This window comes from Podarcis erhardii (assembly GCF_964252035.2).
Source record: "Podarcis erhardii genome assembly, chromosome: 2".
NCBI classification, from domain to species: domain Eukaryota; kingdom Metazoa; phylum Chordata; class Lepidosauria; order Squamata; family Lacertidae; genus Podarcis; species Podarcis erhardii.
In genome coordinates this window covers 52,243,666-52,264,954 of record NC_138498.1, presented here as the reverse complement: position 1 = coordinate 52,264,954, position 21,289 = coordinate 52,243,666, and the positions used below count along the sequence as shown (strand labels likewise).

At 43.1% G+C, this 21,289-nt stretch overlaps 1 protein-coding gene across 2 annotated transcripts in view; it reads right to left on the bottom strand.

The window, feature by feature from the left end:
* Positions 1 to 21,289, bottom strand: part of STK10 (serine/threonine kinase 10) — a 77,626-nt gene that overhangs the window by 24,307 nt on the left and 32,030 nt on the right. The window contains exons 2-5 of one of the 2 annotated variants that reach the window (XM_081852043.1): positions 17,176 to 17,340; positions 4,733 to 4,781; positions 2,782 to 2,931; positions 789 to 861 (exon numbers count right to left, since the gene is read on the bottom strand). In XM_081852043.1, coding sequence (XP_081708169.1) covers positions 789 to 861; positions 2,782 to 2,931; positions 4,733 to 4,781; positions 17,176 to 17,340 — 437 coding nt within the window. Of the gene's footprint in view, positions 1 to 788; positions 862 to 2,781; positions 2,932 to 4,732; positions 4,782 to 5,529; positions 5,619 to 17,175; positions 17,341 to 21,289 lie in introns of those variants that run through there. The other variant, XM_081852044.1, reaches the window with a different exon arrangement.

Below are 21,289 nucleotides of genomic sequence, written 5' to 3'. Positions count from 1 at the left end.
TGTTGATGTACTCTTTGTGTTCCCCTATGCTTGAAGCACTTTGTAGTGAGGAGGCAGGCAGGGCTCAACTCAACAGGAGGGAATCTTGGCGGGCAAAGCCGGGCATGTGCCCCTAGCCAGCCAACTGGCCGGTTCCTGCCTTCTGAGCCGAAATGTGGCAACCACTGGCCCAGCTTGTCTCCCACCAACCTCCAGGGCCAGCAGACATGTGCACTCTTATGAATCTCTTATGATTCAATTCATTAAAATACACACAAAGATGTAATTGCACAGCACTGAGAGTAAAACAGAGATCCTCAACCTTCTTGAGCCCAGGGGCACCTTTGGAAACCTAAGAAATGATTACGAGCATCACGAAATATCCATTTTGCAGAAGAAAAACACGTTATACTCAGACACACACCACTGAAAAGAGGCAGAACACCTACAACGCTCCCTCTCCAAAAACCAAAAACAAATGAAATGCAGGCAAAAAAACAGGCAACAGCCCATCACAGCAAAAAACAAATAAATATATTTTTTTTAAAGGCTAGGAGGGGCTGGGGACCTTGGCAGGTGTCTGGTGGTGCTGGGGTGCCAAGTGCCATTTGGGGGACCCCAGGAGAAAACACCAAGCACACGGCATATACACATGGGCACACATTCTCTGACACCACTTCCACTTGTGTGGATAGTTTACAATTCAGCCAAGAGGCAAGTAGCACCTTCTTTCTTGAGCTGGAATAGATATGCTCTTATTTGGTGGTGGCCTTTTCAAGCATCTTGCAAATCTGAATTCATTTACTCACCAGTATGGTGTCCCAATGAAGGAATCCCGTCTTTGCAAAGTCTTCATGTTTTTGGCAGATACTCCAAAATCCGCTGAAAAGAGTTTGATCATGTTAAATCCTCTGACACCGGCTGCAAGGTGCTTGTGTGCCTTAAGCAGCTCAAGCAAAGAGCTACCTTCTGTCACCAAGAGACTCCCTGAAAACAATCAAGATTATCCAAGTGGCCAGGACAATGCCTAGGCCCTAGGCTAAGGTTCTGACAAAGTGCAAGGGCTTATGCACACTCCCTCTTGTCTCCCCGGGGAAAGGAGTGGGGAAGGGGAAACCTCTCAGACCTGTGCTTTCTAGGCACGGGATAAGCAGAAGTGTGGACAAGCTCTAGGACTACTTGTAGCTGGACACATTTTTCATCAGCAGATGCAAACTAGAACGTGATTTCAACAAACAGAGGAGTTCTAGGTAACCACGACACATGCATAATAATCACATGGAGCAAAATCCATCTCACATCGACAAAAGAGACTGTCCCAATGAGGGTCGGAAGTTTAAATACTGTAGCAGATTTTTGCTAACTGTGCCCCACCAAAGCGAAGGTAATTGTATTTATTTATTTTATTTTATTCTGCCACAATAACAGGGGATGCTAAAGGAAGCCCTTTCATTTCCCATCGGGTTAGGGGAGCACTTTATTTTAACAGTTAAGTAGTTAGAAACCTCAGCAAAATCCTAACAAATCATCAATTGTTTTCTCCTGCTTCCTGCTGTTGTCTGCAGTTCTATTTTGTGTTAAGGGTTATTCTTCCTCCTCTTTCTAGAAAATTTCCACTGAAAAGGTGATGAAGTGTAGGAAACGTCACCTTGTCCTCGCTAACAAACTACACCCTCTCCAGCTTGCACAGAAAACATGCCAATTCCTGTGGCAGACATTAATTTATACACAATCCCATATAGAATGAAAAAAGTTGCATTTATCAGTCTCCCCTTTAAATTCTGCAGATGATAACCCCAGATTTGTTGTTGGTTTTTTGTTTTGTTTTAAGTCTTTCTGGACCCAATACAACCTATCCCCATTCTGAAGAACATCCATTCTGGTGGGTACTATCATTCAAAGAGGCGGAACTGGCATAATTTTAACCCTACGAATTCTAGGGTGAAGAGAGAAAAATATTCTAATTAAGCTGAAAAGAATAACCCTCAGCACCTCTCCATTCACAGATTTAGCTGATGTCAACACTGACTGATTCTAGGTTATAAATATGTTTCTGGAAACTCAAAGGTTTGCAAAAGTACAAACATAATAGGAAAACCCTCTCTAAGGGGCATCCATCAAGACAGTCCAAAGAGGAATATGAACAGATATCAGATCCTAACTGGTTATTCTGAGGGTGGGATAAATTGAATGTAATGGAGTATTTTGAAAGACCACATTGTTAACTGACTGCAGTATAGAATTTGCACCACTCCACATTGCAAAAATTTGTTTGAGGCCCCACTGGTATTTCCAGTTAACATTGTTTCTGCTTTTTCTTGTGTCTAATTCTATGCACAGTTACCTGGGAGTAAGTCTCAGTGAATGTACTGAGACTGACTTCTAAGTAAATACACTGTTTGAGATCTTCTTGAGAGAGGGTTGAAAATCCCTGCTTGGCCAGGAAGCTTACTGGGTAGCTTTCAGTAGGTCTCTGTCTCTCTGCTCAAATGACCCCTCAGGGATGTTGCAAGGCTACAACGTGGCTCCCAGCTGCTCAGAGGAAAAGGGTGGAGAGACAACAAACCTAACAAATGATTATTCTACAGCAGCCAAGCATGCATAATTTTCTCATGTGGTCACACAACAGTTCTTACAGTTACTGTTTTTAAAACAACAACAACAACAACAACAACAACAACAACAACAACAACAACAACAACAACAACAAAGCTGCAGCCACTGTTTTCAGCCACGCATCTCACTATGTGCAGGAAGCAGCTTTGCACCCATCTTACACAAAGGCTAACTAGTTTGCCTCACCAAGCTTGATGTCTCCATCCAGGGTCAGCAGCACGTTGCCTGCCTTCAGGTCCCGATGGATTATCTTCTTGCTGTGGAGGTAGTCTAGGGCTTCTAGCATCTGGCGGCAGATCACTTGGATCTGGGGTTCGGTCAAGCCTCGATCCAGTTCTATAAAACAGAGGCAATCGAAAAATGCCCCTAAATTTAGCTTCATGGAACAGGGTTGACTTTTGCCCTGAGTTTGAATTAACAACTGTATATACATCAGGGGTGAGCAACTTCTTTTCTGCCAAAGGCTGCATTCCCTCAGATTTAAAAAAGAAAAGGGAAACAGCAGCGGATTATTCTGAGGTGCAAAATATCTGCCAGCTTTGCTTATGAACTGAAAGGGGGAAACCATTGCAGAGATTATTCTGAAGTTAAACATTTCACTGATTAATTTGTACATGCAACATATCAAAGCTCATAGCCCTAACACATAACCACTAGGCTGAGAGTAAAATACGACAAACATACGATATTTAATCTTGCTCTACTAGAACACAGTGAATGTAGATGAGGCGTTTCAAGACAATTGTTTCTGTTCATGAGCAATAAGCCTTTGCTTTGGACATTGGGAAAGCCGTATTTGTTTCAGTGGGTGGTTTCACTTTCACCTACTTTGATTAAAGGGAAATAGTGATTTTAGGCCAGGTATGGAGACCCTGCGACCCCCCCAGATTTTGCTGGACCACATGCTAGATGGGGGCAATGGGAGTTTGAGCCCAAGAACACCTGGAGGGCCACTGGCTCCCCATCCCAGATGTAGGTGGACCCTGAGGGAAAAAGAAAACAGGGCTGGCATTCCCTCAGACATATGGGTAGAATTCAATGTAGCGGTAAGGAGATCATTTTTTCAGGGCAAGCATTTCTGCTCCTATGCTTTTTCCGAAGGTGAAATTCAATTAAGTTTTACTCAGGGTATGCCCCTTAATTTCCATGTAAGACTGCTCTGAGTTGAATACCACTGAACAGGTTTCCCAAAGATACCAAAAGCTGTCTAAGAGAATTTGCAGGATGCCAATCCTCTGCATCCCAGCTGTCTGTGTGGTTAGCTGTGATGGAGGGAAATTCATAACAAATACAAAATGGACACTTGGAATTCATTCACCACAGTGAGAATCAACTCCCCACCCCCACCCCAATGACTGGTCATGAATTTAATGTCCCAGCCCTTCTTTCCTGAAAACCACAGGCTGGGAGTTTAGACTTGTGACCTCTGTACATTGCCTCCTGTAAGAGTACGTAGCTTCACCACCTGCTGCCTGGAGCATAGATGCCAGACATGATCTAGGCCTTTGAAATATAGCTCAGTTCCCCCTCCTGCTCCCCCATTTTCCTCTAAAAGCAAATCCCCAAACCTGGAGGGTACCTGTGAAATGAGATATGCTTTGCCTGATTAAACAGGAGACTCAGATCCTGAGAAACTGAAAGCTCCCTTTCTCCCCCTTCCAGGAAGATTGGCAAACTCACACAACCCCCTGCCATAGCTACTGTTCTTGAAAACTCAGCCAGAGCAAATCTAAGCTATGTCCCATTGCTACAAGACAGCCTTTGTGTGGGCTTGCTCTTTTAAAAGCAGTAGCTGCTGTGACCCCTTCTCCTCACATTCACCCCCAAATACTATAACATGGAGTAATCATTCCCAGTAAGTCTGGGCAAGCACAGCAGCCACATGCTTGCTTCTTGTGTTGGGTCTGAGTCAAGCCGTGGAAAATAACACCCTCCTCGATGGCAGATGTCTTCCCCCTCCCTAATCCCTCATGCGTGCACATGATCAGTTTCAGCCTGTTCACATGCATGTTTTGGACAGAAACCTAATGCTCTGCTTTCCTGCAGGGATGGGAGTGGAAGGAACGACCAGAACACATTCAATGTGCTGAAAGACCTTAAAAGGGACTTCACTGTTAAGATGCTTCGTGTCACTTACCCAGCATAGTAGCATCCACTGCTCCACCAGGGCAAAACTCGATCATGATCTGTCAAAAAAAGAAAGTTTTAAGTGGGCAGCTGGAAATTATATTTCAGAGAACAGCTCGTTTGCTATCAGAGAGTACAACAACAACAAAACCCTCTTGTTGGAACAAACCAGCTTCTTCTTCCCCAAAACTAAGTCACACTCCAACTATTTTTTTTATTGCTATTGTTATTTTTGGCACAGCAGAGCAACTTGCTGTTGGGCACAAGTCCCTACTTCTAAAATGTTATTGTAAGGTGTTTTAAGTCAAACTCGGGCGCTTGCTGCTTAAGAACATTATAATAAACAACATATGAGATCTCACTCACAATCAGGACTGTCTAACTTACAGCTCTTCCAAACAGAAATATTGCTACTGCCTCACATTCAAAAACCTCTTTATTCAAATACTGTAGTTGTTGAAATAATCCTGAAGGGTTGTTCAGTATTATTATCCTCAGACGGCAGGTGTGGTGAGGCTGAGAAGAGACACAGCCTGCCTAAGGGCTACCAAGAAAGTTTTCACTGCAGAGGTGAGGATGGGAACAAGAGACTTCCTGGTTTGCAGCTGATTCCCTTAGCTATTATGTTACTCTGACGTCTGCCTAACCCTGAAGAAGAACGCCCATCCGATCATGTCCCTCAAGACCTCCCACAGAGTAAATGGGAGAAAACAAAGCCTTGACTTCAGCCCACAGGAAACTTCCTTTCAGATCATTGCCCTCTCACACAAAATGAGAACCAGCCCCCCCCCCCCATGCTCCCTGTACCTGCAGGCCCATCTGAAGCAGCTTCAATGCTCATGACTCCACTTACGCATTTGTTTACTGGTTTCAATTGCAGCTTGAACAGAGAGGGCTGCTGCAGATACTTGAACTTGCCAACAGGATGAAATAGTTGTCATAGTTGAGAGCTGACGTGGAACAGCTCAGAAGTATCCCAAAAATCACAATGCTCCTTTTTCTGCTTTAATTTGAAGATGAAGCCTGCAGCTGGTTCTCAGGGGTTTGCCTGTTGTTTTGTAATTGTGCTAAAAAATAATATGTTCTGCCCATCACAACATTCCCTTGAAGTCCCTAAAAGTCACCCCTTGACATCACAACCAATCAGGCTTGAATTTTAATAATTTCTCTTGAACATGTCTATGAAGTAAAAGGATTAGCTACACTGGAGTCTGAACTAAGGGAGCAAGTCAAATTTGTCCACTGTAGTTCAGGTATTTATACATCATATACACATACCCCTTCATATTTTGCAAGTTGTGAACTACTGTATTTTTTGCACCATAACACTCACTTTTTTCCTCCTAGAAAGTAAGGAGATACGTCTGTGCGTGTTATGGAGGGAATGCCTACGGGTGGCATGCCTACGGATTTTCCTCCTCTAAAAACTGCGTGCGTGTTATGGTCGGGTGCGTATTATAGAGCGAAAAATACGGTATGTTTTTGGCTGCAGCTAAAAGTGCCCCCTACCCCAAATCTCATTCCAGGGAAGGAGCCAACTCCAAAAACTTCAACACTCTGTTCTATGTGCAGACTGGCTTGCTCTATGCTGGATTATAAGGAATATATTCAGGAGTACACTTCATGCCCCCTCCTTTGTGACTTTGCCCTGTTTTGAGACGTATCTTGTACTTGGAATGACTTAGACTTCATATGTGCCAAATTTCAGCTTTTGAGTGGCCTGGTAGTACCACTGTCTTTTGGGGGAAGGGCTATCCGTTTGGGAACTGAGGCAGCACTGAAGTCGGGGTATCATTTTAGTGACACAAGAATCGAGTTTCAGGGCCCGAACTAATAAAATTGGTAACCCATGTAGGCGAGGCCTAATTGTCAGCTACGGCATGGGCTGAGGGCAAATGATGCAGCCACCTTGCTAAAACTAAGCCAGTCTCTCTGGTCCGTGCTGGGATGGGAAACCACCTCAGATCCTCATGCATGTTGCCTTGAATATAAATGAACTAAAAGAAAATTAAAACCATATATACACACAGAAACACATCCATCCCTTATCCACCAGGTGACTATACACCTGATTTGGAGGATTCCCCCCCCCCATTGGTTTCTCCTACTCCAGAATGAGAAGTGCATATACTCTGCATATGCACACTTTCAGCAGTACTCACATCAACAAATATTTACAGTGAGCAGTCTCTGCAAATTTTATTATCATCATTGTTATTCTATTATCACTCAGGTGTGGCTAATTTTTCTGCGACAGGAGAACCCCAGTGGAGTGACCTTTGCTCACTGTCATGTGCCATAGAGCTTTGCTTTGTTGCAGTAAACATTTCAACTGTGTCAAGTATCTCCTGACTCATGCACCAATAAATTCCCATGCACTGATCATTGCTGTTAATCTATCTATACAGCATGTTCTGGAACAATCTATAATGCAGCTTGAGCCAGGTTCTTGTCACAACACCATCAGGATATATCTCACCTCGTTAGCGCTGAAGGGCTGACTGGACACTGAGACTGAAACCACTCTCAGTAACCAGTATCTAAACCTGTGAAAAATAATTTTCCTGTTTGCTGCTCGTGTACTTGGAAACACCCCCCAAATAAAAACACAGTCATTTAGCATGGTGGAAGGTGTTTATTACAGGTGGGTACTTGAAAACATATTGGGGAAAGTCCTACTAGCATTATTTAATGTCATTTCTGGCATAGATCATAAGTTTACATCTGTAAAAAAAGAAAAAAAAGGAATGCTTTGAAAATAAAGTGCACAGAAAATTCTGGAGTAGCCACTGACTCTTTGATAGCTTATGGCAGAGTATTGTGGCATCTCAAAGTCTAAAAGATTTATTATTGCATGAAGCTGAATGGGTTAGAGTTCACTTCAACAGATACAGAAATCCAGGAGCATTCTTGGGTGAACAGTTTGTTCATATGGGGTGGGTGCAAACCATTTGCTCAGAACAAGGGATGAACAAGTGCTTGGGAAGACAACATGACTTCAACGGGACACCTTTGGCTCTTGAGGGAGACAAAGAAGAAAAGAGTAATGCCAAAAGCACATTCTTTGCATTTCTGCTTCCTTGTTTAAAAAGTAAGCAATGCTGTTACCTGGCTGTTCTCTGGTCACCCCCTCCCTCCTTCTCCCATGTAATCTCCACCCTCTTAAAAAGAATCAAACTGCCCATAGCTCAATCTTATTAGTAATTGCTCTCCTAGATTTCAAAACTTCTTGAATGCTGTCTGCCACTTTTGTCTGCAAATCCCGCCCTTTGTCTCACACGGCTCCAAATAATACAAATCGAAAGCAAGTCAAATGTTTGCCAACTAGGTGTGCCGCTTCCTTTGGTGACAGAGGCCCCGGTGCCTTTAGCAACTGCATGACAGGCATTCCAACATTCCTCCAAGAGGAGAAAGCCAAAAGGCCTTGTCCACTTCCGCTTCAGGCTCAGGTCCTGCTCCAGGAGAAGCCTTTGTGGAATGAGCGAGCTCAGACTCATTTTGCTGGCTGCTACCAATTGAGCAGTGTGCTCCTTGCATTGTGGCAGCAGGCCCTGTGATCGTAGGAAGTTGCTTTAGTCAGACCACTAGGCCCATCTAGTCCAGCACGGTTGACCCTGATTAACAGCAGCCCTCCAGGTTTCAGGCAGGGTGCAATGCCAGTCCCACTGAACACAGGATCTTCTGCATGCAGAGTAAGTGCTGTAACACTCAGCTGTGGTCCGAACTAGTTCAGGATAAGACAGACTTGAGCTATATTACAAAATTTGACAGCTTATGTCTTGTGCCACCCTCAGGGTTGGTAAAAACAACCAATAAGCCTAAGGCACTTGGTTCATGGCAGGGGTCAGCAAACATTTTCAGCAGAGGGCTGGTCCACTGTCCCTCAGACCTTTGTGGGGGGCCGGACTATATTTTGAAAAAATAAAATAAAAAATGAATGAATTCCTATGCCCCACAAATAACCCAGAGATGCATTTTAAATAAAAGCACACATTCTACTCATATAAAAACACCAGACAGGCCCCACAAATAACCCAGAGATGCATTTTAAATAAAAGAACACATTCTACTCAGGTGAAAACACACTGGTTTCCGGACCATCTGCTGGCCGGATTTAGAAGGCGATTGGGCCAGATCTGGCCCCTGGACCTTAGTTTGCCTGCCCATGTGCTAGAGAGGCTGCTCCGATCTTTGGGAGAGACAAGGAGCTGAGTGCCAGCTCTGCTCCCCTTGTAATCCAAGAGGGATCTTCATTGAGAGAAGCAAGTTTCTTTCACCCCAGGGTCAAGGAAACTGGATATTATTGTGGAGTCCAGGTTTAAGTGTATGCCAACTTAAACCTATTTCCAACTTGGGGCTTTCAAAAAATCTCTCTCTCTCCCCCCTACCTATGCAACTAAGACCAATGAACACTGGAAATCTTTCCCTTAGATATGTAATACTGTATATTAATGCCACTGAATTATTTCAAACAAGCCAGTGGTCTTGCTCTGCAGTAATCACCCTACTAACCCTAGTTTCCCCCACTGAGACATTTCACTTCCTTGCCGTTTCTTTCTGCAGCCCTAGAATTGCTGAGATGAGAAACTGTAGAGTCAAAACAGTCATATCAGTTTGGAATGAGTCAACTCAAATAACTTTGAATCTTGCTAATCTGATTATGGTGGCTGCATTCGCTCTTTTTTAGTCTTGTGCTGCATGTAGGTATATTTGTGACTGCAGTTGTCATATTTCAGTTACAGATTTCTATTTGCCAGGCACAACCATTGTTATTCTCTGTGCTGTAATTTGCTATCTCAGCTTTAAATTCGTTTAAATTCAGCTGCCTTCCTTCACTATTGAGTGGATACAGAATTTGATGCGGAGCCAGTTTGAGACCAGTTTGTAGACGATTGGAGAGGACTAACCCCAGCTTAGCTTGGATCAATATTAGCCATGTTACGATATTTACATAGCCTTATTTGGGTTTGGGACGGGATGGGGAGAAAGGAGTGTGCCAGTCAATTTAGTAAGGCATAAAGGTTAGAAAAGTCAGTGTATACAGGATGCAGGGGAGGAAGCCAGAGAATCTTAGATATGTCTTTTAAAAAAACAATTTGCAATTAAGATAAGAATAAATATGGGCGGGGACTGTTTGTACACAGTCTCCCTTCAGCTCAGAAATCCAGTTTAAGTTGCAGTACAAGCTCTAATAGTTCCAGATGTATGAAGTTCTAATAGTTCTAATGTCTAAGTTTGCCTTCTAGCACTAAACAGGATGTTCTGTACACTCCACTCTGCAGAACACATCATTAAGCAGTACTTTTTTTTAAGGTTGTGCCTATCAGCAAAACCTACATGATCTAATTTAACTAGGGAAAGAAACAAGGTCTGGATGGTTTCTGTGCTTCTTCCAAAATGGCACCCAGCTGCATTTTGTGCTGGAGTGCAGACATGGGTGTAGTCAAGATTTATTGGGGGACAGGCTTTATGTTACTGGGAGCAGAACTGAGTTATTTGTGATGCAATTGGTCAGTTAGTTGTTGTTTTTTTTTAATTTACTAGATTTTTTTGGGGGGGGGAGGCAGTTGCCCCTGCCCCCTCCTGGCTACGCCCTGGCTGCAATAAGGAAAGGAAAGCCAACAGGCTCTAACCAGCCACACTTGGAACAACTGTCATGCTCTCTATTCTAACTCCAGCCTAGAACTGTAGAGTTGGAAGAGAACCCAACAGTGTAACTCCCTGCAATGCAGGAATCACAACTAAAGAATCGCTGATAGATAGGAGAGGACACTACTTATAATGATATAATAATAAAATTTTATTTATATCCCGCCCTCTCCAGCTGAAGCTGGGCTCAGAATGGCTCTTACTGTCAGAAAGTTATTCCTAATGTTTATTCAGAATCTCATTTCTTTCTGGTATCAACCATGGTTGATTTCTGGTTCAGTCATGGTAGCAGTTAGTGGAAGGTCACTCCTAAATACCTGTACATCGTAATCCATCCCACCATGGAATTCTGAATAAGTTTTCCTTTATTGTGGGGTGGGGCTTTTAAACTGGTCATTATTATATTAGAAGTTAAAGTAAAGGTAAAGGCCATTAGGTCCAGTCGTGACCGACTCTGGGGTTGCGCGCTCATCTCGCTTTATTGGCCGAGGGAGCCTGCGTACAGCTTCCGGGTCATGTGGCCAGCATGAATAAGCCGCTTCTGGAGAACCAGAGCAGCACACGGAAACGCCGTTTACCTTCCCGCCAGAGTGGTCCCTATTTATCTACTTGCACTTCATGCTTTCAAACTGCTAGGTTGGCAGGAGCAGGGATTGAGCAAAGGGAACTCACCCCGTCACGGGAATTCAAACCGCCGACCTTCTGATTGGCAAGTCCTAGGCTCTGTGGTTTAACCCCCTAGAAGTTAAAATACATGACCTTAAAGGAAAGACTCTCATGGCCCAGCAATCTGAATAATGCCTTTTAAATGGATGCTTGAATTAGCATCTTTTTGAGACAGCCTTGCAACTTCTAACAGGGGAGATAAATTCCACCCATTCAAACCTTTTAATACAATCTCCACTCCTTTCACCAAAGGGGATTTAAACTCTTTGGCATGGCAATTTAACTGCTGAGAAAGCAAAGATTAGGGTTGCAAGCTTGGCACCACCCTTCCTATGTGAAGAATTCATGACCTTTGGTCCCTCCTCTTACAAACTGGCAATTCACTCAACTATTAATCCTGCAGGGGGAAAAACACTGAACAGTAGGGTGTGCGACAGATACACACACACATTATTGGGTGTGTTCCTTCTACTCCTCTGAAACTCTCAGAATTTACAGCTAAATTCTCTGTGAAAACTATTCCAGCCTTCTGAAAGTACTACCCTATCTGCAATTCATCTCCGTATAAGAAATGAATTAAATGCCCTAGTGCAAGAATCGTCTGTAAAACTGACTTATCTGTTATCCTACCCCTTTTTGTGGCAAGTGTAAATAAGCAGAATTGCCTGTATAGTATTTGAACAGCAGAAATCAGTTCTGAGAGGACTGGCCCTAAAGTGGACCTTACTAGACAGTGATAAAGCAAAGATGGGAGAGTCAGTTGTTATAGAGTCAACTCCTTTTCTGAGCTCTGTAATTTTTTAAAATATTGCAAATACAAATTGATCAGTGCAATTCCCTAGAAATCTTAACTGTGAATAAGGTCTTATATCCTGTTGTAAATAATCCCATTGACTAGCTTCTGCAATATAAACCTTACCTAATCACAAGCAACAGAGGGAATTCAGGGTTAATAGGTCATATAATGGCCAACACAGGAAGGGCTTGGTCAAAGAACTTGGCCAAACAGCAGTACCTCTTGAACAAGTGGTGGTGCAAGGATTCTGCTCTGGCTGGAAGGAGGAAACCGTACTCATACTAGGCAAATGCAGTATTCATGCACCAAGAAGCCAGCATGTCACATGTACCAGTAGATAGCACAATAGATAGCACTCCTTGATCCTTATAAAAGGTCCCAGGTCAAACTTGTTTGCTGATATAAGCATTTAGGAGACCTGTTCTTTATGACTACAGATCAGCTTCACAGCACTACAATCTCTCTGAACAGGAGTGCGCCCTCTCTCTCTCTCTCTCTCTCTCTCTGTCTGTCTCCAGACTAAAAGCTTCCCTCAGACTTTCTAGGCACTCACATGATCTCCCAAAGCCATAGCAGATTTCTGGTGATTTCACAGAATACCACAAAACAAACCTCATTTGGAGGGGGGGGGAGAGAGAATTCAAATGTCAACAGCTTGTCTGGCACACAAGTATTCAGTAGGTGGAATTTAAATAACCAGCTCTCTGTAAAACAGATTGCTTCCATTTTGCCATTATTCTCTTACAATACAAGGGTGCTATTCACTAGGGAGCTCAGGCATAATGCTTTATTTTTTCCTGAACAAAATAGCCTACAAGGAGAAATATGTGGGAAATTTAGTACTGGGGACATAGTATTATTGCCCCTCTGACCAGAAGGAAGTGTTGTAGCAACACATGACTCCTTCAATTAGCCCACATACAGAGGAGGAAAAATGCATGTTCTGGTCATCTATATATTGTTCTTCCCTAGGTAAGAAGCTGCACCACTTACAAAGTGGCCATGGGTTTCTTGTGGCTGTCTCCTGCTTCCTGCTCCATGCAAAAACCAAAAGCAGCAGCAGCAGCAGCAGCTTGGTCCTCTGGGATTGGAGGAAGAGAAACTATGTCATTCCCATTCATCTTCCTTATACCTGCCTAGCCAGCCCCAACAGCTGCAATCTGGATGGTGTTGTTGGCTGCTCCAAGCACCTTAAGGACCAGGCATGGCAAACACACCACAGTAGTGACAATGTGGTTGGCAGCCCCTGAGAGGCAGCAGCGTCAGCAACAGCGTCATTCAGAATGCAGTGGATGTCCTCGGCCATCTCACAAATGGTGCTAGTGACTGGACAGCCCAGTTCCATGCTGTGGCACTGCACCAATTCTCTCTCCCGCCCTCTGTGTTCACATTTAACTATTTCTTCCTGTTTAATTTCTTGTTAGCTTTCGGAAAAAGTTATAGGGTAGGGTGGGTGAGATGGTGTGCTGTTTATATAAATGTGTAATAATACAAAGCAATACAACTTGCAAATGAATAAAAGAAAAATGCACACTTTGCCATGAAAACCTACATCTGATAAGGGATGGCCTTGTCTGAGCGATCTCTCTTCAAAACGGATGCCTGGTTAAAATCCAGATATGCTTGCATTTTAATCAACAAAGAGAGCTAAGTCATAATTTTCAAAAGGATACAAGCAAGCCTGTACCAAAACCCAACTCTCTAATTTAATCAACTTCCTTTAAAGCACTGTTCTGTATTAATAAAACAAGATAGGAGCTTTGCTGATTCATGAGCATCTACATGCTGATGCTTGAACTGCAGGCCTGATGCTTCATTTTGACCTTAAAAACATGTTTTTATTGAAGACGTGACAGCTTCCAAAGAACTGCTAAGTGCCTTCTTCCTCAGGACATGCCCACACTGGAGTTCCTTGCCTTTCCAACATTATTTCTGCAGGCCACAACCTGAAGTGTTGGAGGAGTTGAATCAGAAAGCACGGCACAGGGTGCAGGGCGTTGTTCTACCCTGGGAGCTCCTGCTAACCACAATGGTGCTACAAGCCACAAACACATCACCCCAAATCTGCCATTTGGAGGAAAAGAGACAATTTGCCAGCGTGTGTGTTTGTCACAGCAGAGGTGCAGCACAGCTTGCAAGGACAAGATAAGTGAAAATAGCCTTATGCAGACATGTCTTTATAGATGAGAGCTTAGCTCCAGGCAAACAAACTTCTGCAGGAGATAATGGCATGGTCCTGCTTCACACATTAGGACAGGGAGGGGAGTGTGATCACAGCTGCTGGCTCTGCTGCCAACCTGTGTGTGCTGACCTTGCATGAAGCCAATCCGTTCAATGAGGAGCTATGCCATGACCACAATTCCCAACTACACACCTGAGTAGGACTTGCCCTTATGTTCCACTGAACACACACAGATTGGGAGCGGGGCTCTTAGCCACACACAGGTGGGCAGCAGAGTCACCTGCCGCAATTCTGCTATCTTCCACATGTTGATCGAATGAGCCCCATCGGCATGACACATAAGCCAATCCTTGGCTTCGCAAGATCATGCTCATAGCCACTTTGCTCCTCTCTCGTAATTTTTACTGCTGCACCATTCTGAGCTAAGCTTTGGCTTAGGTTTGGCTTATCATGTCAGCCCAACTCACAGTGAAGCATTCTCTTAACTTACCACAAGCTGTAACCATGGTTTGTTCTTGGCTCAGCTCAGCACAGCCGTCAAAAGGAACAGAGAGGAGTGAAAGTGGATATGAGCTGTTACCTGTAAACTGGAACGTTCAGGTGGCTTTGCGAAGGCGTATTTTGTATTACCATGTCTTGCAAACCAGCTCAGTGTGTGGAGGGGGAACGAGACGACAGGAATTCAGACACCAGAAGGAAATTGAATCTACCATTGTGAGTGACAGAAACCTGGGTATGATTTGGTTAAGAGAATCAAACTAAATCATGTACATATTTTAAAGAAAATTGGATATTAGCTTTTTTTTAATGATCTTGAAAAGAAAGCACACCTTACTTGACAAATACACATTCTACTCTCACCGTTACAAATCTGCAGGAAAGAGTGAAGTAAACTCTCTTCAGCCTGTAAACATGACCATAAAATCTGTGTGGTCTAGAATATGCACTAAAATGGTTCTTTCCTGATTTGCACCTTATTATAAACAGCACCCACACGCACAGACAAATGGAAGAGAGGCTGAAAAGCATTTTAGGGTTGTGCATGAAAAAGCCATCATGGAAGAGAAAAAGGTCTGAAGAATAAATGTAAGAGCCAAAAACTGCAACAGCTTGCAAGTGGGAGTCAGATGCATTTTCTATTGCAAAACTGAGCAAAGCCCCCCAACTGCTAACGTCTTACTTGAAACGTGGAAGCCATTGTTCATAGCTGTTCCTGTATCAGGAGCGACCACAATGACTAAAGCAGGAGCAGGCAAGATGCTACCTGTTCCACCCACAACATCCCTTTTGAGCCATTTTCTATGCAACTTACCAGTTCAGCATGCCAATCACTTCAAAAAAAGACCTAGATCTTTTACGGCTTTCTAGAAAAGGCTGAATACAGCGACTGCATATCTTTAAGCAAGTGTGTCTCCTTCCAAGAAAATGTGATTAGAATCAACGTTCTAGGCAGCTGGGGAGAGAGGCTACCTTGTGAGTCATTCCCCTCCTTGTCCCTGTAGCCTACTCCAATCGTGTTGCTTAAATACTTCCTTCCAAAAAGCCCCAATGTGCAACTTCCTGCCCATACCCACCAACCATCTTTTCACTAATAATTAGGTGAACTTGGGTAATTTCTTCCATTTACATATATTCTGATTGGACAAGGTGCATTTTCTTTATGCAGCTCTTTTGATTTCCATATCGTACAGCCAGGAATGTTTTGGAAAAGGTTCTCTCCAGGTCTTAGAGCCAATATTTAAAACAATCATCATTATGCTTTTAATACACACACCCTCTAAAGAAAAGCTCTGAATACTTTCTGCTGTCTTTGCAAGAGGAAATGCATAACATATTGTCCTTTCATACTGGCTCTAGAAAATGGTCATATACCTTAAGACAAACTCCTTCTCACTGAATTTTGAAAGCTTTTCCTCACATGAACTCACCTGGACCCTGCAATCGCCATCTAAGGCCTTTCTCCACTTGCCCCCTCCACAGGTCATCTGGAGGGTGGCAACATGAGAACGAGCCTTTTTAGTGGTGGCTCCTTACTTTGGGAATGTTCTCCCCAGGAAGGCTCACCTGATACCCTCTTTGTCTAGTTTTATGCACCAGGCGAACCCTTTCCTTTTTATCTGGGCTTTTGGCCCTTAGTTTGAGGGATTATGAATTTGTGGCCTTCCAGACCTGTGCTCCATCACAGACAGTTGGAGCAACAGTGTCGCCACATCAATTCCTACTTTCTTAAACCCCCTGGTTTGACGCAGGGCACACAAGCACCTGGTGGCTTCTCCTGACAGGCAGATCCAGCTGCTCCCATTGCTTCAAGTCCCTCCTTGAGCGTGGAGGGGATTCCAAAGGCTCTTCAACTTCTGAGACCCACCCGCCAGCTCTTTTCCCGCCGCCTCCCTGTCTCTGACTGTCCAGTCACTTCCCCCTGACTCCCCTCTGCCTCCATTCCTGGCAGCCCCCTCACGAGCAGCACAGAGCCCCACAAATCACTGGCCCCTCCCCCTGGATCATCCTCCCCATCACCTGCCTCTCCCAATCCCCCCTGCTCGTCCCTGACATCATGTTAAGCCCAAGACCTGTTCTTACATTATGCTTTACTGAAGGCTTTCAAAAGAACATTCACCACAAGGAATACCAAAATCTGGTATGACAAACACTTACTTTATTCATTACCAAGACAAAGCTTCATTTTAGTATGGAGATTTGCCTTTAATGCAGTGCAGCAGAGCAAAAAAAAAAAAAAAAAAAAAAAAAAAAAAAAAAAAAAAGTATGCTGCATTTATTTATTTATTTAACAAGAAAGAAAGTAAGATATGTATTAGTCCAGCTAAATGAGTGGCCTTTGGAATAAAGATGGGGCTAAAGCTGGTCATTTAACAAAACCCAGTTACCTATCACAGGTTAAAGAATTGTGGTAGACAGGTCACAAACTAAAGGGTTGCATTCCACACACAACTGTTATTGCATTTATAAAGCAGATCTAAAACAGCAAGCAGTTCTAAGGTATCCAGTAAGTAGCTTTTGCAACAGGGCTTCTACACAAAGCTACTTGGAGCCAATCTATGTTCATTTGCAGCCAATGTCTTATTCTCAAGCTTACAAGTTCCTAGCATCGTTCAGAGGCTATTTTGACCTGAAAGAGAAGAGATCAGTGTATTAATCTTACCCATAGTTTGCTGTCATGATAAAAGGCTCCTAGCAGCTTTACAATGTAAGGGTGGTCACAAGTTGCAAGGATCTCAATCTCCACCGTGTAGTCCTCCAGCTCATCTTCACTCTTGGTCTCAATGACTTTGGCAGCAGCTAAGGCACCCGTCTCTCTGTTTTTGGCCTGTATCATAAAAGTAAAGGAAACAGTGTAAGGAAACAGTGTAAGAAAGTATTGTCAACAGCAAAAAGTTAGTGACCATTTTCACACCTGACACCAAGCCATGGTTTTCAACCAAGTGCATGAGCAAAGCAATGGGCTTATACACGCAGACTTCTCCTCCCGTGAGCCAGGAGAAGGACTTTTGCTCTCTCTTAATCTCTGGTTCTTGTGTAGCATGAGGCAGAGATCATGGTTTTGACCAGATATACTGATGGATACCTCAGTCAGTAGAGCAGGAGACTTTTAATTGCAGGGTTATGGGTTCAAGTCCCACATTGGGCAAAAGATTCCAGCATTGCAGGGGGTTGGACTATATGACCCTTGTGGTCCCTTCCAACTCTGCAATTCTATGAACCTATGATTCTATGATGTTTGGTTGAGTAGAATTCTGGCAGTGTTTGTTTCACACAACAAGAAAAGCCAAGATTAAAGCAAAGCAAAACACAGCTCCGCAGAAGTCTTCCTCCTGGCCATGTGGAAAGAGAAGACGAGAACACATACAAACATGAATCTTTGCTCTTGTTAACTCTAACTCATGCACACAGCACTAAACCATGGTTTAGTGTTCCATGAGAACCAGGCTACTGGCACAGCAGTTGCACAACTGTGAACCCTGTACAGCGTGCTATTTCTTTACAGCTGGTAGTATAATTTGTGCTATTGGGTGTTAAAAGTTATATGCCAAGTAAAATGATGTACTAATAGTCTAATCAACATATTAAAATGAAATAATGAATATGGATGCTACCCAACATAAGGTGAAGTATTAAAACAATAAATTTCTAAACCATCCCCACTCAAATACGCACGACCTCAGACAAAATGCTGAAGGAAAGGCAACTAGAAATGGGGGCATGTGGGCTCAAACCCAGGCCCCCAACAGGTAGGTCTGAACTACTAGCACCCTGAACTACTAGCACCCTGGTTTGACAGCAATCTAAGCAGATTAAACTCTGTGGGTCAAGGGTGCCCCTCTAGACTTCAGTTCTGGCCTGAATACAGTCGCCTGGAGCCATAAGCCAGTCAAGATCCACCAAGTCCTTTAAAGCCTTAGCAGCTCTTCATCCACTGAGGAATGGAAATGCATATATTGCAGCCCCAGGTGGTGGAGTTTCAGAAATCTGCTGGTGGAATTCTCTGAACTCCCAGCTCATTGTATGTTGGGTCAGCAGTCTTTGCCCACCTGCCAACTCTTCTTTACACAATGCAGAGGCGACCACAGGCAAGAGAATGACTATAAGCAGGGTTTGCCAGACCTGGGATATTTAGCACAAGATTTCCTAAGGAAAATAAAGGCATATTCTCTCTCTCTCTCTCACCACCCCAGATCAACAGCTAAAATTAGTAGTAGCCTTATTAGGTAACCAATCTGTGTAAATACAGGGCAGTACCATACACTCCAGATCACTATCTAGTACTCGGTACACAATAAATTCTCCAGATGGAGGGGCATATAAAACTTTGTCTCTGCATAGACAGGACCTTCCAGGCAGAATCTTGCACAAGGCACTCATCAGATGGCATTTGTGTGTGTTATGTTTCTACTAGAGGAACACTGAGGCCAGTTTTTATCTACATTATTGCTTTCTCTTTTTAGGTCTCTGTTTAGAAAGCCTGCAGAGAGTTTACAAAGGGATTAGTTCCCAACATAAACACTCAAGGTGTGCTTGAGTCAGGCACATGCTATTGGCGGTGGTAACACAGCTGCAATTCTGAGGTAAAAGCCAGCACTGTCTGGATGACGACATTTTGGAGACTGGTGCTGAGAGAGTGCCTTTGCTGGGTGTTGCATGCACATTATTTGCACAGTCCTGTTTCTTTCCAGGAGAAAGAGATATGGCCTATTCCCCTCTCCCTCTTCTTCCATCCTTCTTATATGGCTCTTTACAGGAGTGTCATGAACACCAGGAAAAAAGCAGGAATAGAAGTACTTGTAAGTACGTTTAGAACAGAAACAGAAGTCACTGCTCAGCTACTTCAGGAAAAACTGCAGTCTGTTGCTGGAATTCTTTTCTGGGGGCCTTTCTTATTGGGCTTTATTAAAAATCTGATGACCTCAGACTTTTACATCCCTGCTAGTGACTGACATTCAGTCATCCAAAAAACCCACACAATCCAGAAGCATCTATATTTGAAGATGTGAGACCCGTGTGATGAACCCCTAGAATTTGATATAGACCAAACAGAGCCACCTATAGGATCTGTGACTTGGAACCCCTGTGGAGAAGTTCTGAAGAGGCCAATATTCTGAGTTTTATTTCCGATACACTTTCCCAATTTAACCCCTTATTAACAGTCGTCACCGCTGGCTAGTTCTTCTGCAATGGGAGTTCAGAAGCACAGGAAGGTGGAACTGAGTTCTAAGTGAATTCTTGACTGGCTACTTAGACCACTTGCGTCAAGAGACAGATTTTCCTTTGTCACTGCTACACATGATACTTCGTCTGATGAAAGAGCTCAACTTTCACTGGTCTCAAATCTCCCCCCCCCAAAAAAATGCGAGGCATTTCCCTGTCTCCTTCAGAATTATGCTGATCAGGAGACCCATTACAAGAAATGGATGCTTTTTCAGGCAATCTTGTCTGGAACTCTGCACAATCTCTGAAACCCAAGACTCTACTCAAGCATTCAAAAAGTAACAAGCTAAGTGAAAACAATTTTGCCTTCCTTTTTTTTTTTTTTTTTTTATAATAATTTTTATTGATTTTACAACATAAACAAAAAACAAACAAACATAATGCGACTTCCCCAAACCTCCCCTTCACTGCATCCAAATTTCAAAATTTTTAGCAATTCTTCATCCCATTTTTATATTTAATTCTCTTTAAAAAGAGTTTCTGCTTTATAAATTTCGATTTATAGCTGTAATTCTTTGTGTCCAATCCCCTGACATCTTAACATTCCGAAATTTTACAACAACTTTTAAGATAGATTTTAAATTTTTTCCAGTCCTCCTCCACTGTCTCTTTCCTCTGGTCACGGATTCTGCCGGTCATCTCTGCCAGTCCCATAAATTCAGTCACCTTGGTCTGCCATTCTTCCAGAGTAGGTAGTTCTTTAGTCTTCCAATACTTCGCCAAAAGGATTCTTGCTGCTGTTGTTGCGTACATAAAAAAGGTCCTATCTTTCTTTGGTACCAATTGGCCGACCATGCCCAGGAGAAAAGCCTCCGGTTTCTTTACAAATGTCCACTTAAGGATTTTCTTAATTTCATTATAGATCATTTCCCAGTAGGCCTTAATCTTTGGGCAGGTCCACCAAAGGTGATAAAAGGTTCCTTCACATTCATTACACTTCCAGCAATTGTTATTGGGCAAATGATATATCTTTGCAAGCTTGACTGGGGTCATGTACCACCTATAGATCATTTTCATTAAGTTCTCTTTCAGGGCACTACATGCCGTAAATTTAATACCTGTGGTCCATAACTGCTCCCAGTCAGCAAACATAATATCATGGCCGATATCTTGTGCCCACTTAATCATGGCTGATTTAACCGTTTCATCTTGTGTGTTCCATTTTAGCAGCAGATTATACATTCTAGACAAATTCTTAGTATTGGGTTCTAGCAATTCTGTTTCTAACTTTGACCTCTCCTTCTGAAATCCTAGTTTTCTGTCCTGCTTAAAAGTTTCATTAATCTGGTAATAATGTAACCAATCTCGGACTTTAGGTTTCAATTTCTCAAAACTCTGTAGTTTCAACTTTTCACCATCATATTCTATAATTTCACAATATTTTGGCCAGTCTGTATCCATGTTCAATCTTTTTACCGCCTTAGCTTCCATTGGTGACAGCCACCTGGGGGTTTTACTTTCAAACAAATCTTTATATCGATTCCATACATTATACAATGCTTTCCTAATAATATGATTTTTAAAATTTCTATGTACCTTTACCTTGTCATACC